Genomic DNA, 15,696 nt, shown 5'->3' with positions numbered 1-15,696 from the left:
TTCCAGTCAAGGAAGGATGGGCAAAATCCAAGTAGGGCTGGAGTCACCTCATATCACTGACATAACCTCAGCAGATACAGCTCAGGCATCTGTATGTTTGAAAAGTGCTTCATAAGACCCTAATGTGCAGCCCAGGATTCAGAACTGAATGAAGTAAAGCTTTACTAAAGGCAATTGAATGCTTTTTAAAAAAATTATTTTTTTTAATTTATTTTTGCATACAAGAACTGGGATGTAGGCCAGAGGTGCCTAGGGTGAGAGGATTCACCAGAGACAGACTGGGGAGCAGAACAGGTAGATCTACTGAAATATACTGCTGAGGGGAGCAGCTGGGAGACAGGGAGGCCCAATTGAATGCTTTTTCAAACGAGGCTTTTGATTTATGTTTTGCTTTTGTGACAACATTGATAAATGAAATACATTCACATTGCCTTTGCTCTATAGACCCAAGTTTCAACACACTTTTCATTATTTAACAAACTAGGCCTTAAAAATAAGCTACGTAACAGAAAAGTAATGAGGCTTCTCGTGGTAACCTGGACAAAGCCTTTTGGGTTCAAACTTGGGATAAAGCGATGGAGTAAATTCAGCTCTACTCCTTTGCCTCCACTTCTAAATTCCAGCAGTTTTACCAGCTTCTGGGTTCTTGAGTTTGTTATAGGGCAGCCCCGATATTGAACGGGTTGCCTGGCTGTGGGTCCTCACCGCGTGCTTAAAAGGGACTTATTAATACTCCATTACAGGCACACACAAAAGGTTAATAAAAGGTTTATTTACAAGGGAAAAGGAAATAAGAAAAATGTACAACTCAGGGACAAAATAGGGAAATAAAGTCTTTAATGCGTCCTACCCAATCCACCGACCTGGAAACCCAAAGGCACTCTCAGAGCTGGCCAGACGCTGCAAGCTGAAATGGGGGACCCCCTCAAAGCCCACGTGTCTGGCTTTATACCAACCTGGCTGCTTAACCCCACCCTCAGGTCCCAGCCACCTTCCCTTTGGTGGTGATGGGATTTGGAGTTCCCAGTGTCTTTGGCTTTGGCCTGGGGTGGGGGTGGAGTCCACAAAGCCTGTATGGAATTAGCTTCGGGACATCCTTTTCCCCCTGACAAGTTCTCTGGCGAAACAAATAACGGGGACTGTAATCACGAAGTCCGTCATAAAGAGTCAGCATCAGGAACCCGTCTGTGTGCTGCTCCCTGAGAAACAGGTGGCGGCTCGACTTAAGTTTTAACCCAGCTTAGAGGGCTGCAGTCCTTTCTTTACTCTTCTTACCATCTACCCAACTCATAATCACCTCATGCCTGTGACCACTCTTCATACTGGATTCCCCATCACTAGCCTAGGGGGTTGTTAGCGTAAAGGCATTATCTAAAGTTTGTATGGGGAAAAATGTTTCATCTTCGAGACAGGGACAATCTACTCTCAGTGTGGGAATGTGACCTTGCCTCGCACCTTCAGCGAGAAAAAGCTGCGTTCCACTTTATGATGACTTGGTCAGCCTCAGCCAGAGTTGCATGTAGCCCAGCATCCTGGAATTCCCCGGGCCTCACGGGACCCTCCCTCCTGCCCAAGAGTTTTCCTGACCCTTTCACTGCAGCCCCCGTCCCCCCCCCCCGCCGCGCATGCGCACAGCCAGGCCGGCAGGGGCCGCTTCCCAGCCCTCGCGCCGGGGCGACCTCGCCAGCCCTAACGGAAAGACGGGGAGGTTGCGCCCTGTTTATTCCTGTGGTTGACACTACCACGAAGCCTCCTGCTGCCTGCGCCAGCTCAGGAGCCCCCACACAGCGGGCCTCCAGGCTCGGGGATCCCACCTAGCGCCCCCTTCCAAGCCCGGGATGCCGGGAGTTCTCCCAGCCCCCGGGCCGGGGGGCGCGGGGCGGGGCCTAAGGGACTAGTTGGTGCCGGCGTCGGCGTGCTGACGTCGGGCGGAAGCGCACGCGGTGCAGCGGCCCGGAAATAGGCTGCGCGCTGCCCCGCGGGTCAGTCCGGCGGGTTGGCTGCGTCGGGCGTGCGTACAGCTCGCGGAGACCATGGCGTCCGGGCCTCACCCGACCGTCGCCGCCTCGTCGGCAGCCCCGAGCGCGGGCGGCTCCAGCTCCGGCACGACGACCACGACGACGACCACAACCGGGGGCATCCTGATCGGCGACCGCCTGTACTCGGAGGTGTCGCTCACCATCGACCACTCGCTGATCCCGGAGGAGCGGCTGTCGCCCACCCCGTCCATGCAGGACGGGCTCGACCTGCCCAGCGAGACGGACCTGCGGATCCTAGGCTGCGAGCTCATCCAGGCCGCGGGGATCCTCCTCCGGCTGCCGCAGGTCGGTGCGCGGCTCGGGTCAGGCCCTGGGACTCTCGTGGGGGCCAGGGGGAGAGGAAATGGGGGAGGGGGCCGGTGGGGGAGTCCAGTGGGGCAGAGGGTAGCGGGGCCGAGAGGAAGGGGTTCAGGTGCGGGAAGGGGGGTGGCCTGGAGGGTTGTGGAGGGGGAAGGGAGAAGGGGGAGGGCAACGTGCACAAGATGGCGCCGGCGGGCCCGCCTGACCTGCCTCCGTCCTCTCTCGTCTGCAGGTGGCGATGGCGACGGGACAGGTGCTGTTTCACCGCTTCTTCTACTCCAAGTCTTTCGTCAAACACAGTTTCGAGGTGAGCACTGCGGGGGCGGTGGACGGAATTTCTTTATCCGGAAGTAGGAAAGGGTGGGGGGGGGTGCCGGCAGCCAGCTTTGCGAGAAAAAGGGAGTGGTGAGACCGGGCCTTTGTACCTAGTTTCCTGCCACAGAGAAGTGTAGGGACTTTGAGAATGTGTTTTGAAAACTTAGATAAGGCTCCGGACTCCAGGTGATCTATTTTCAAGAATTACAGTAGTCGGCCAAATGCAAAACTCCTGAGTTTTACTTCGGATCTGAAATGAAGACGACTTCCTGAACAAAAGAAAGCACGTATTACTTTAGGTGATGAGCCTGTGACCCAGAAGTCCCAAATGTAGTCAGTCTGTTTAAGCAGAGGTAGCCCCACAGTGTCTTAGTTTCCTGGTCGAAGTTAGCTCCTTAGACTGTGACAGGGGTACTTTTTCTTAACTTGAGTTGAAGGTACCGTAGTCTAAATTCATTGGATCATTTATTTGTTCTTTCAGATTGTTGCCATGGCTTGTATTAATCTTGCATCAAAAATTGAAGAAGCACCCAGAAGAATAAGAGATGTGATTAATGTATTTCACCACCTACGCCAGTTAAGAGGAAAAAGGTAAGATTGGCATTATTGAACACAGCTGCTTTTGCTACTGTTGTACTGTGCACCAATCATCAAATCAAAACATTCTTTTCTCTCAAGTTAAAATGGACGCAAAGGAGAACTGACTTTGATTTAGGTGTTAAAATTCGCATAGGCGCATGCTGATACTCTGGAAAACCATGATTAACCAGCTATCTAAAGTTTGTAGAGGCAGTTGCATTTGTGGACAATCCTAACAGTGCTGTGAAGCCAGTCCTGTGGTTTAAGATTAAACAAGAAAGGGAATACGTTTGGCTCAAGTGTGAGTGTATTCTGTAAGTTCTCCCTCCCCATCCCCTCTGGAAGACTGAAGGTTTGAAGTTTTTTTAAACGTCTCGTAGTTCAAGTTCATATTGTGGCAACATTTTGTGTAGATTGTTTTTGTACTCGAAGCCCCAGTTAATTCTTTATCAATTGAGGTTGGCTTTTGTTAGAATACTTCTCAACATTGAACTACGATATATCGCATAATACCGGACTGAAAGGACTGCAGGATGATAAAAGTTTGAAGTTTGAAGTCAAAGGGATTAAACAGGTATTTTGTTTTGGTCAGATACAGTCTCAGTGAGTGGGTTAGAAAAGTAACTGGATTGCATCTGGATGAGGCCCACGTATTTGAAATTATAAGAAAAGAGAGACTGAAATAGTGTCTTACAGGTGTTGTGGCTATATGATAACACTTAATGTGGGACCTGTGTTAGATGAGGCAGTAGCAGAAAGTTCTAGTTACAGGACTATTTATAGGTGAATTTGTACTGCAGGGATATACTTGGTGTAGGTTCGTTTCTGTGTTTAATTTTTAATAAATTGTGGTGATGTTAAACTTGTACTGAGTTTGAAAGGAGGTTATTAAAGGATTTTAAGTTGTTTGAGGGGGGGCTGGGTGTTGGTTAGTGCCAAATTAGTATTCTACAGGAGTGGTCTTTACTGGCTGTATGTTTAAGTTGGCAGTAATAGTTCTGAATAGAACTATTCAGAGACCAGAAAATAGTAAAAGTAACCTTAAAAAACAACTAGCCTAGTAAAAAGTCTGAAGCATTGCTTCCCAGATAGTTCTCACAACTTTCTTTTTCTCTCAGTTTTCTTACATTCTTTTTTCCCTCCATCTTTCGCATTCACCCTAACTATATCCAGAGATAGATTAATCTATTTCATTTTAAAATATCTTTTAGCTTCTTGGTAAGGAATCCCTGGAAACAGGAAGATTTCAAAATTGGTATTTAGTGTGGCCTAAGCTGAAATTGGTATTTAGGTATCAGGCTGATTCTTCAGAATGTTTAAAACAAAATGACAGTAATAAAATGGCTCTTTATCTTTAGTCAAAGGATGCTATGTTTGTTTAAAGGAAATAGTTTTCTGGTAGTGTATTTGTACCATTGAGCCAACTATTATGTAATCATTTCTAGTGATTATCTACTTTGAACGTTTTCTGTAAGATCTAGCATATTCTTCCTTGATGTCAGAGTAGGTTTTAACTATAAAACCTTGGCATTTAATATACCTCACCTGACTGTTGTGTCTGATTAACAGTGTTTTTGGCCGTTATTACAGAGAAATTGATTTTTTTTTCTCAATCATAGAAGTCTGATTATAGCATGAAATTTAAAAGGAGTTGTTAATTGCATGGAAGCCTTTTAAAAAGAAAAAGCAGGATGTAAAAGTTTCTATGCATATTACAAGTTTACTCAAACGCGTAACTTGTATATGTTATTAACTTCAACTCTTTTTTCCCTTGCAACCGACTATACAGCGACCAGCTACATTTACCAAAGCCTGGGTGATGTGGAGTGGTACATAGAGATGAAGCTGTCGTCATGGCAACAGTGAGTGAAGTATCGAAAATCCCCAAGGAGAAGCCAGTGCTCTGAGAATAGGTCACTGGAATCGGGGACTAACAGGTTGGCCACTGGTGAACCATTTAGAAAAACTCCTGTTTCTTGTTAAAAGCTTTTGTCTTTGCTGTCCAAGTTATAAGAATTACAGTTTTAGGGACTTTTTTGCATAAATTATTTTTGTTAGTGTTATCAGTATACTTTAGTTAGGTAAAGTATTTCAGTTTGTTTTAATGGTGTTTATTTTATTCTCATTTATGCCTAGTTTTAAATTGTAGGGTGATCTTGATGAGTACAGAGGAGTCTGTTGTTTAGTCTTTAGGTCATTCTCAGTACTGACTGCATATTAGAGTCACCAGAGGAGCTTTTTGAAAATATCAATGCCGGATCCCTATTTGGATTAATTGACATTTTCCCCCTTCAACTTTTAATGGTTTGAGAATTGCCTTTTAAACCCAGAGTAAATGACTACATTTAATGGGAAAACTACTTTTGTTTGTTTCTGTAATTTCCTGTCAAAATTTGCTTTTTAGATATATATTCCTAGCAAATTTTCGAGAATTTTATTGTTTCAAAGTCCATATTCACAATGTAAAGCTTGTCTAAAAGACCGGTCTTTAAAGGCTTCGCAACCACTTAACGGTTGACATCATGTCTTTTCAATGTTACATAGATCACAGGTAAGATTTGGAAGGGTCTTAACATGATCTTGTACTTTAGTCCATTCTCTTTCTGCAGTTTTATTTTGGATGGCTCTAAAGGTAGCCTTCAGTTTGTTTAAACACAAAAGAAAAAGTGTTCTTTTGAAGTAAGCATTACAGATTTTTGTATATTTGAGCCAACAATTTGCCTCTTTGTAAACTGATCGTTTTCTTTCATATGGCCTCTTGAACCACTTCCAAATTTTCCTCTATCCCTGCACCAATGAATGATACTAATCTAATCCTATTTTGGGTCTCTTAATCTTAAATTTCTCCTTTTAAGTTGTATTTCAACTAAAAAAGATCTAAAGGAAAGATAATCCAAGAGACCAGATGATAAAGATTCTATGATTGAGTCCAATAAAGACCCAAGATTTCCTATTATGACTAAAATTTCAAAAATGCGCTTTTGCATAAATCTGGCAAATTTAGAGGCATGGGAGATAGTGTTGATAATGAAAAAAAAATTTAAGAGATGTTTAAATGTCTCCTCAAACTTATTGGAAAGGACAGTTGATCTAATTGGGGTGGAAGAAATCCTAGCAAGCCTTGTTTCAATTTAATGTGCTTTTGCCATGGAAAGTACTAATTGATACTTTGTGACATAAAAAGTAAAGTACTTGCTTGAAATTTGTGAGTATGTTTTTTTCTGCTTCTGAGATAAAATAGTCTCTATAAGGCAGTTGTAACTTACATAGCTCTTGTTTGATTTGTTAGGTAAAAAATTCTGAGTAAAAGGGAGGTAATCAGATAAAACATGCCCAAAGTTTAAAAATTTCAGTTAGCAGGCCTAAGAGAAGTTGAGTATATGGTTGAATAAAGTAAGTAATGGATTTGTTTTCCTTAGTTTCGATGTTTACTTGTCCAAACAGGACAAGTAAAAATTGTGGCAGAACAGAGGGAAAATGAATATTTCAGTAGGATTAATGAAAGGAGTAAGCCTGATTTGGGACCAGATAGTAGCCATAATTCAAATTTATATGGCTAATTGCAAGAAAAGTGAATTTTAATGGACTTTATAAGCAGTTCTGAAAGCAAGGTTGCTTAAAAGGAAGGAGATAAATTTGCTCATATAAATGAGGAAAATGAAACAAAACCACTCTTGTACTGTTTTTAATAATAATTCTAATGGGTGTAGTTTGTTTGGCTTTTAGATTGAGTTACAGAGGTGTGCAGCTATATACGGGATGTATTCAGTCTCTTGATGGCTTGTTGAAGGAGGGCCATCAGATAACTAACTCCCTTAGTCCTCAGAAAGTCTGAGGTGGCTAGAACTTCTAAATCCGCTCTTATGATGCTGAAACATGGGAAGTAATCTTTGGAATAAGTTTTCCTATATATACCTTGATTTTTCTCATGTGAGCTAATTTTTATTTCAAAGAGCAGTTGTCTACTATTCCAGTAAAATGGATTCATGGCTAAAATTTTATGTTAGAAATCAGTTCCCTCCCCAATTGGTGGCCTCATTCCTCACACCTTTTATAGCTGTAGTAGGAATTAAACTGAGTGAAATGAGTGAAGGCCGTTTTTAGCATTGCTATTTTCCATCTTGTCAGCCTTGCCAGCTTTTATCTTGTTGACTGTAACCTGATGAAAGTCATAGTGTAGCACAACCTGAAAGAAAGTCTATTAAGCATCCCATTGTTTGTAATTAATGGGAGAAAATAAGGAAAATAAAGTATAACTTTTATTCTGATAGTATGTCCCTGTGGGGGTAACTGAAGCTCATTTCAGATTGCATTCTAATCTTAAACAGATGTAGTTAGATCAACTTTTTATTCTAAAATACATTTTTCTGCATTTGGGAGTATGGTAAAATGGGTTGTGAGTTTGAGGTGTAAATATTTATAATGATTACTAATAGATGTGTTCTATCCAGAACAAAAACTCCATAAACTTTAGGTAAAAAGTAAATTAAGTATGGAGGAAATATTTAAATGTTCTACCCATATGTATACATACTTTGTGATCATTGTCCTAATATAAGTGTATTTTTTGTTGGTTTGGTCTAAAAATGTATTTAAACAAAGGCCATGAATACTTTCCATAAGTTTCTAAATGAAAATCCAAGTCCTGCCAGATAAATCAATAAGAAGCCAATTTTGAATTTAATACTTAAAAGTCTTTTAGTTGATTGTGTTATTTTCAAAGCATTAAACTGCTGTATAAGTATGTGTGTGTATATATATATACACACACACGTAGCTTTCTGCATTATAACTTTCAAAATTTAATCTGGCACAGAGAGTGTTCTTTATCTCATCATGGTCTTCTTGAACTACATACTAAAGAGAATTGCCTAATAACTACATCTGACAAAATTTATGCCTCGTTTTTATTCATCACTGAGTTTTGAATATGATTGTCTAAATTTAATCTCTGGTAATTGTGATAAATCTTTTTCAGGTAGATTCTTAGAACAATTTGTTCATAAACAAATTGCCCTCTTTGGGCAATCTGGATTAACTACCCACTATTTTTATTCTTAATTTTAATTTTGACCATAAGCTAGCCAAGAGTTGATCTTGATGGAATGAGATGTCACTAATTTATGAGTTTTCAGAGTAAATATTTTCAAGGGCACATTAGTTTTATCACTAGAAATAGTCTGTGGAGACATCGAGTATGTGACAATCAAGCTATCCTTTAAGTTAATAAGTATATAGGCCCAACATCTGCATAATAAGATGAACAAGAATATGTCCCAAGATTATTAAAGGGTTGAGTTAGTTTCTATAGAACTTTAGTCTAGAAAGAATATATTTAATTAGCATAACTTGGACAGCATAAGATTAATGCTTTAACTTGTTTGCAGGAGTTTAAAAAGCTGGTTTCTGTTGCCAATAGTTGGTTGGAAGGGAAAATGGAGATGCCACAAATAAAATTTTTTGGATTTGCAAAACAGTTTTGATTTTATTTCTTACAAACTATAGGACTCCAAGCCCCTTGATCCTTGATCAGAACTACATTAACACCAAAAATCAAGTTATCAAGGCAGAGAGAAGGGTGCTAAAGGAGTTGGGATTTTGTGTTCATGTCAAGCATCCCCATAAGGTGAGTTTTAGAGTACAGAAATGACAGTCGTAAGTATTAGGTTTTTTCCTTGAAATTTTATTTACGTGAATTTGTACCGTATATGTTTGAGAGTTAACCTTGATTTTTAAAAGCATTCTTTTGGATATTGAAATTTATCAGTCAAATTAGAGTCAAAGAACAAGTTCATATCTTCACTCTGTATTATTGGGGCATACAAGTTATTTTTGCTTCTAGTGAACTCAGTTTGCCTACCTATAAAACAAATTGTGAAATACTTCATTCCAATGAATGTGTAATATCTTTTTACCAGAGTCCTTAGCAGCTGCTTTATTATTTCATAGTGAAATCCTCAAAGCATGCATGATGGTTGGTTACTGTTAATGAGTGTTCATAGGTTTCTCTGCATCTCTTGGCTTGAGTATGACCAACATAAGTAATAGCAAATGAGTATAAAATTGCGTGCTTAAAGTACAGTACTGTCTGGGATAGAACTTGTGCCTGCCTTTAGCTGTGTCATTCTGGCAGATAATTACACAGATTATACATCTCTAAATGTATAAAATGGAAATGATAATCCAGGTCCAGAAAGATCTTGCCTGGATTGAAATCAAAAGCCTTTCATGTGTAATTTTATCAGTCACACTTTAGTGTAATTTCACTATAGAAATATTAGTGTTTGATTGCTCACTGTAATGCTCTTAAGTATTACCAATTTTGGAACATACCCACTGTAACATTAAAAACAGTAGTTCGGGTATTTGAACATATAAAATTGTACCTTGGAATACTAAATGAATCATTTAGGTTGGTGTCCATCAAATATTACAAGTGCTCATGAAAAATTAAGCATTTTTAATGGAATTTATTACCTCCTATTTTTCTCCTGTATAATTTTAGAATATACTGCAGAATATAATTTCTATGAAATCTTTTAGTAACCCATATTAACACTTAGGTTCATTTTAGGTTGGTCTGTATTATCTATCAGTCACAGAGGAATTAAAACTTGCACCTAACGTTTTCAATTACTTGTAGTCTTTGAATTCTGTACTCTTGAAGAGCCACCAATATGCTAAATTGGGTTTTTTCCCTTGTCCTTCAGATCATTGTTATGTATTTACAAGTCTTAGAATGTGAACGTAATCAAACCCTGGTTCAAACTGCCTGGTAAGTTGCTTTTTTACATATCTTTCCTAGCCAGGAAAACAGAAGCAGAAATAAAGTAAGTTTCATTTTCTCTTTCCAAAATAAGGAGATGGGTTTGTTTTGGTACTTTTTGTTTTTGTTTTTTGTTTTTATTTTTTAACCAAAAGGTAAAGAATGCTTATTTCTGCTTCCTGTTTTCTTGGCTTGACTTATTACTTTTAATGGAGAACTCAATTTAACTTTGTTCTTTTTTCTACTCTTTAATTAAAGGGTAGTCCATGATGGTAAGTCATAGAACTCTGCCCTCTGCACTTCAGCCCATGACCTCAGGATGGCCTGATTGGCTGCCCTGCTCTCCAGCCAATCCAGTGCAAGCTCTCATCCGAGATTCACTGAAGTGGTCCATATCCATCTGGCAGCATCTTCTAGTTCTGTCGGGGTGTCAAAAGGATTTGTATATTTGCTTCTAGAAGTAACTCTTCAACATGCCTGTGTATTTAATGTATACTTGTAACTATCAAAATGAATAGTTCAGTTTTGATAGATTTGTTCAGTCATTATGAATTAAATGATTGATTTCTATTTTTAGTATGTATAGCATGAATTCTTCCAAAGGAAACTAACTCGCAGATTAAAATGGGCATGAGTCCCATGTTGATGAACATTATAGCTGCTGGGCTATTGCAGGCAATGATACTAGAAGTAAAGGAGTGCTTCATTTTTAAAAGAGATGTTAATATTATGTGAGCACTTTAGAAATTGGACTTTTGAGATGCAGATGTGTGATGTGGAGTGCTGGCTTACTAAGATAAAACAAGGAGCTTGTGGTCCAGCCATAACTACTGTCTCAGGACTGTCTATAATGTACAGCACTTTAATGTTTTTGTTCTGGACTTATGACTGCCATGCTTTAGATTCAGTAAATGTTAGTAATATTAGAAAAGTCTTTTTGCTTTTATAAAATGCATGACATTTTCAACATATGTTCTATAAAACCGAATTTAGTAATTTTCATGGGTAAGAATTTCTATTAACATAACTTTTTAAAGAATCTGTGCAATTTTAAAATATTTCAGGAATATTGTGGGGGGTGGGTTCACTGATTAAAGGTCCAGCAATTGATTAACTGAAATAGTTTATTATCTCTTTTATTTATACTTACACAAAAAAGGTATGTTATATATTTATTGCTCTTCACTTCCCTACTTAGATTTTCTGAAGTAGCTTAGTTTTCTTAATACAAGTATAACTTGTTGAGTGCTTACTGAAAATGCCTTTTTACCCCTGTCACAGTACTTTGAGTTTTTGAAAGAACTTGGTTGACACTGCTTTTTCATTGTGGATAAAGGAGAGATGGTCAATAATTAATGGCTTGAAGTATCGTTGGAGTGGTTTATCAGTTTTGAAACTAGTCTTGTAAGAATTGACTTTCAAAGATTGCTTTCATCATTGAAATATTTTAAAAACCTTAAAAGTAAGTTCTATTTGGAATAATGTGGAATTACTTTAAAGGACTTTGGTCATATATAAGAAAGGTAAAGAATGGTTTTATTGTTAAAATTCTTACCTCTTACTGATACTGAATTGTTATGCTAGAATGTGAGGATGTAACTATAAATATGAGAAGAAAAAAGAATAAAGTAGATTGAGTCTCCAATTTTATATACGTTTCAGAGGAACTTGATTTGTTCCACATACAAAGCTTATGGTTGAAATATTTTTCAGGAATTACATGAATGACAGTCTTCGAACCAATGTATTTGTTCGATTTCAACCAGAGACTATAGCATGTGCTTGCATTTACCTTGCAGCTCGAGCGCTTCAGGTAGGTTTATATAGTTTGTTCTTTCCTACTGGGTAAATTAAAAGAATTATCAGTTTACTAAATAAAAACAATGAAAATTTGATTTAGACCATTCTTTTTTCTGGTTTAGATTCCATTGCCCACTCGTCCCCATTGGTTTCTTCTTTTTGGCACAACAGAGGAGGAAATCCAAGAAATCTGTATAGAGACACTTAGGCTTTATACCAGGAAAAAGGTAATTTCTGTCACCTTGTGTTTGTGCTAAGAATCTAAACTACAATAAAGAAACACTAACTTTGTTTTCTTCCAACAGCCAAACTATGAATTGTTGGAAAAAGAAGTAGAGAAAAGAAAAGTAGCCTTGCAAGAAGCCAAATTGAAAGCAAAGGGATTGAATCCTGATGGAACTCCAGCCCTTTCGACCCTTGGTGGATTTTCTCCAGCCTCTAAACCATGTAAGATTTATTCAGAATTGAAATTAGTTGACCACTGAAGGGATGTAGTTATTAAAAAGCATTAGTATATAACAATTTGCTTGAGCAAGGAGAGTAAGAAATGCTGGTGTTTTCTATCATGACAGTCAACTAGAGACTCATACTTGAAGTATGGTATTCTTGAGTTACATTTAGAAATGTTTGCTCTTTCTTAAATCCGTTAATGAACATGTCTTTACTATTTTTTAAAGCATCACCGAGAGAGATAAAAGCTGAAGAAAAATCACCAATCTCTGTTAATGTGAAGACAGTCAAAAAAGAGCCTGAGGATAGACAACAGTCTTCCAAAAGCCCTTACAATGGGTACGTATTTCTGAGTTAACCCTAGCTTGAGTCTTTGTGTTTAATTTCTAGTAATATGTAATTGAAATAATGTTTTCTTTTTGAAGTGTAAGAAAAGATAGCAAGAGAAGTAGAAATAGCAGAAGTGCAAGTCGATCAAGGTCAAGAACCAGGTCACGTTCTAGATCACATACTCCAAGAAGACAGTAAGTAAACATTCTTTTATGGGAAGCGGTTTACAGTGGGTGTTACCAGAAATTACCTTTTGATGGGTGTTTATTTAAAAAAAAGAAAAACTACAGGCTATTTTCAAAGTTAGGCTAGATCTGGGCTTTTCAATCAAGGTAAATTTTAGGAAAAGAGTTTGGAAATAAGCGCTCCACATGCTATTTTTGGTGGTGTACCTTGATGACTTTCTCTTCTGTTTTTAGAGACGTGTAGAACAGGCATTAAATTCAGAGGTATTTTATGCCTGTTTGTGTTGTGAGACTAGTGTTTCTCTGGTTTCAGTTAGAAACTTACTAAACACTAATAACCAGTAATCTGGTTGATCATAGCCAAAGACTCCCTAGTTAGCTCTGTAATTAGATTGCTAGTGTTTTTGTGACTCTTCAGTGTCCTTTTGAGAACTCAGTAAAATGCAGAGCTACCAAAGGTTACTCCCCAGCTTGGAATGTAAACATATAGTACTTTGGTTTATGATTTGTCTGTTAATAGGCATGTGGGGAGGGACAGAATAATGGGGGGGGAGGGCGTGGGGGTAAAGAAAAGTTCAGACCTGTCATTGATGCAGGTCACTAGTTTTGGTTTGAAGCTGTAAGGTGCACCACCAAGTAATTTGTTCCCAGTAGAAACTAAATCTAAACCTCCACTTTTTATTATCTAAAGTTATAATAATAGGCGGAGTCGATCTGGAACATACAGCTCGAGATCAAGAAGCAGGTCCCGCAGTCACAGTGAAAGCCCAAGAAGACATCACAATCATGGTTCTCCTCACCTTAAGGCCAAGCATGCCAGAGAGGATTTAAAAAGTTCAAATAGACATGGTCATAAAAGGAAAAAATCTCGCTCTCGATCTCAGAGCAAGTCTCGGGATCACTCAGATGCTGCCAAGAAACACAGGCACGAAAGGGGACATCATAGGGACAGGCGTGAGCGATCGCGCTCCTTTGAGAGGTCCCATAAAGGCAAGCACCATGGTGGCAGCCGCTCGGGGCACAGCAGGCACAGGCGCTGACGTCTCCTGTGAGCCTGTGGCAGTTCCTGGTTTGCCTTTCTACAGTGTGATTTATGGACTCAGAATCAAAACATTAAAGCAAATTGATTAGGAATTGATTTTATAAAAACTTCTAGGTCTCTAGAAACACTGAGGATGTATTTTGAAAAGAACTATGTTAATTTTCCTTTTCCTTTTTTTTTTTTTTTTTTTTTTGCACATTAAAATGCCCTAGCAGTATCTAATTGAAAACCATGGTCAGGTTTGATTGTACTTACTATAGTTGTGTATTGTTTATTGCTATAAGAACTGGAGCGTGAATTCTGTAAAAATGTATCTTATTTTTATACAGAAAAACTTGCAGACATTGTTCTATTTAAGTGGTTATTTGTTTAAATGATGGTGAATACTTTCTTAACACTGGTTTGTCTGCATGTGTAAAGATTTTTACAAGAAAATAAAATACAGATCTTGTTTTTCTAAACTGCTTCAAATACCTTATTTAAATAAATTATTAAAAAGAACAAAAATTTAATATTAAAATGGTTGTGCTGATTTTCTGACAAACCCATTCTTCCATTATGTAGTTCAAAATGATTAAAATGCATTTCTGATTTGCATTGTGAATTACTGTAAAGATGGATGTGTGGAAAAAGCAGAGTGACCCAACAGTGTCTTATGTATTATTTTGTAGTACTAACCCAGTCAAGGCAGAACCTGATTTGCGTGTAAGGGTACCATAGTCATTTGAAGTCAGAATTAAGAAATAATTAAATAGAATTAGAAATAATTTAATTAATTATTTCTAAAGTGAGCAGTCCTCTTACATAAACCAAAATTTTTACCATGACACTAAATCAGACCCAACTATTGATCTTGAAATTTTTCTTTAGGTATTTAGTATCAATTTTTAACTAAGCTGGGAGAATTCTCTTTAAGATTTTCCTGGACGTGACTGGCTCATTATGAAAGTAAAATCTGACCACAAAGAAAATAGTTTTCGTGAAAGAGCGAGCCAGAACTCATTCAAATGGATGTTCTTGTATTTTCCCAGTGTTTTGAGATCTTAAGTCATTAAACAGTGTCATTATTTTTGTTACATTAAGTTTTACATCAAATTGTTTTACCCACCTTGATTACTTACCTTGTCCACTAGACTTGGCTCCAAGTGATTTGTTGCTGTTCAAAAAATCAAATACACCCACAAAGAGATGAAGATATACTACCACTAAGGATCTTTAAAAGAAATCTAAGTTACAGCTTTTGAAGAGGATTCTAAAGATTGCACCCGTGGCAGGCAGTGGGTCTTGGAGAGTAGCACCTGAGACAAGGGAACTGCATTGAAGGAGACGAGATTCACTTGGATATAAAATGCCTGGTATGCGACTCTAAATCAGTTACAGTTCTAACTATAAAAACTAATTGAAAACTAACACAGCCTGGTGTGAATGTGCAACTTTCATGGGGTAAGTAACTGAGTGTGTTCCTTCTGCTAATACATGCACTTGAGCTTTTAACCATCTGAAGAACTCAAATTGCCTTTAAAGAGCAGGTATTTGTCAGCATAAACCCTGTTTAACAAATTAAGTTCTTAATAGTATTGAAGTCACTACCTGCCTTTCCTTGTTTGGGAGCAACACCATGCATGGATGTAATGGGGTTTGAAGATGGGCCGGATGAAGGACACTAGGAGTGAGGTTTGCATGTGAGAGGTGACTTAGGCAAGAGTGTCTTTTTCTTTGTGTTCTAATTTTTGTCTTACTTTTACTGAATCAGCTAAGCTATCTAGGTTCTTGTCAAGATGTTAACCCTACACTCCCCTACTTGAATCCAAAAACATTTCCAAACATGCAAAATTTGACATAGTACCCATCTCAGCTCCAAAAACCACCAGTTTGTGGTGGTGACTTTGT

The 15,696-nt window shown here is 38.5% G+C and overlaps 1 protein-coding gene across 2 annotated transcripts; it reads left to right on the top strand.

The window, feature by feature from the left end:
- Positions 1–2,033: 2,033 nt before the first annotated feature.
- CCNL1 (cyclin L1) lies at positions 2,034–13,804 on the top strand (the record flags this gene model as incomplete). Of its 2 annotated transcripts, XM_084231245.1 has the most annotated exons (11): positions 2,034–2,324; positions 2,572–2,646; positions 3,136–3,245; positions 8,739–8,859; positions 9,944–10,008; positions 11,713–11,812; positions 11,922–12,026; positions 12,105–12,246; positions 12,477–12,588; positions 12,675–12,773; positions 13,456–13,804. In XM_084231245.1, 11 exons carry the CDS (start codon positions 2,034–2,036, stop codon positions 13,802–13,804), a joined length of 1,569 nt encoding a protein of 522 aa, XP_084087371.1. The 2 variants fall into 2 exon arrangements, with proteins under 2 accessions (XP_084087371.1, XP_084087372.1); XM_084231246.1 differs by lacking the exons at positions 2,034–2,324; positions 2,572–2,646; positions 3,136–3,245 and adding an exon at positions 5,073–5,095.
- Positions 13,805–15,696: the final 1,892 nt, after the last annotated feature.

This window comes from Talpa europaea, assembly GCF_964194135.1.
Source record: "Talpa europaea genome assembly, chromosome: 4".
Lineage (NCBI taxonomy): Eukaryota > Metazoa > Chordata > Mammalia > Eulipotyphla > Talpidae > Talpa > Talpa europaea.
The sequence above is the reverse complement of the archived record's forward strand: the minus strand, read 5'-3'. Positions and strand labels throughout refer to the sequence as shown.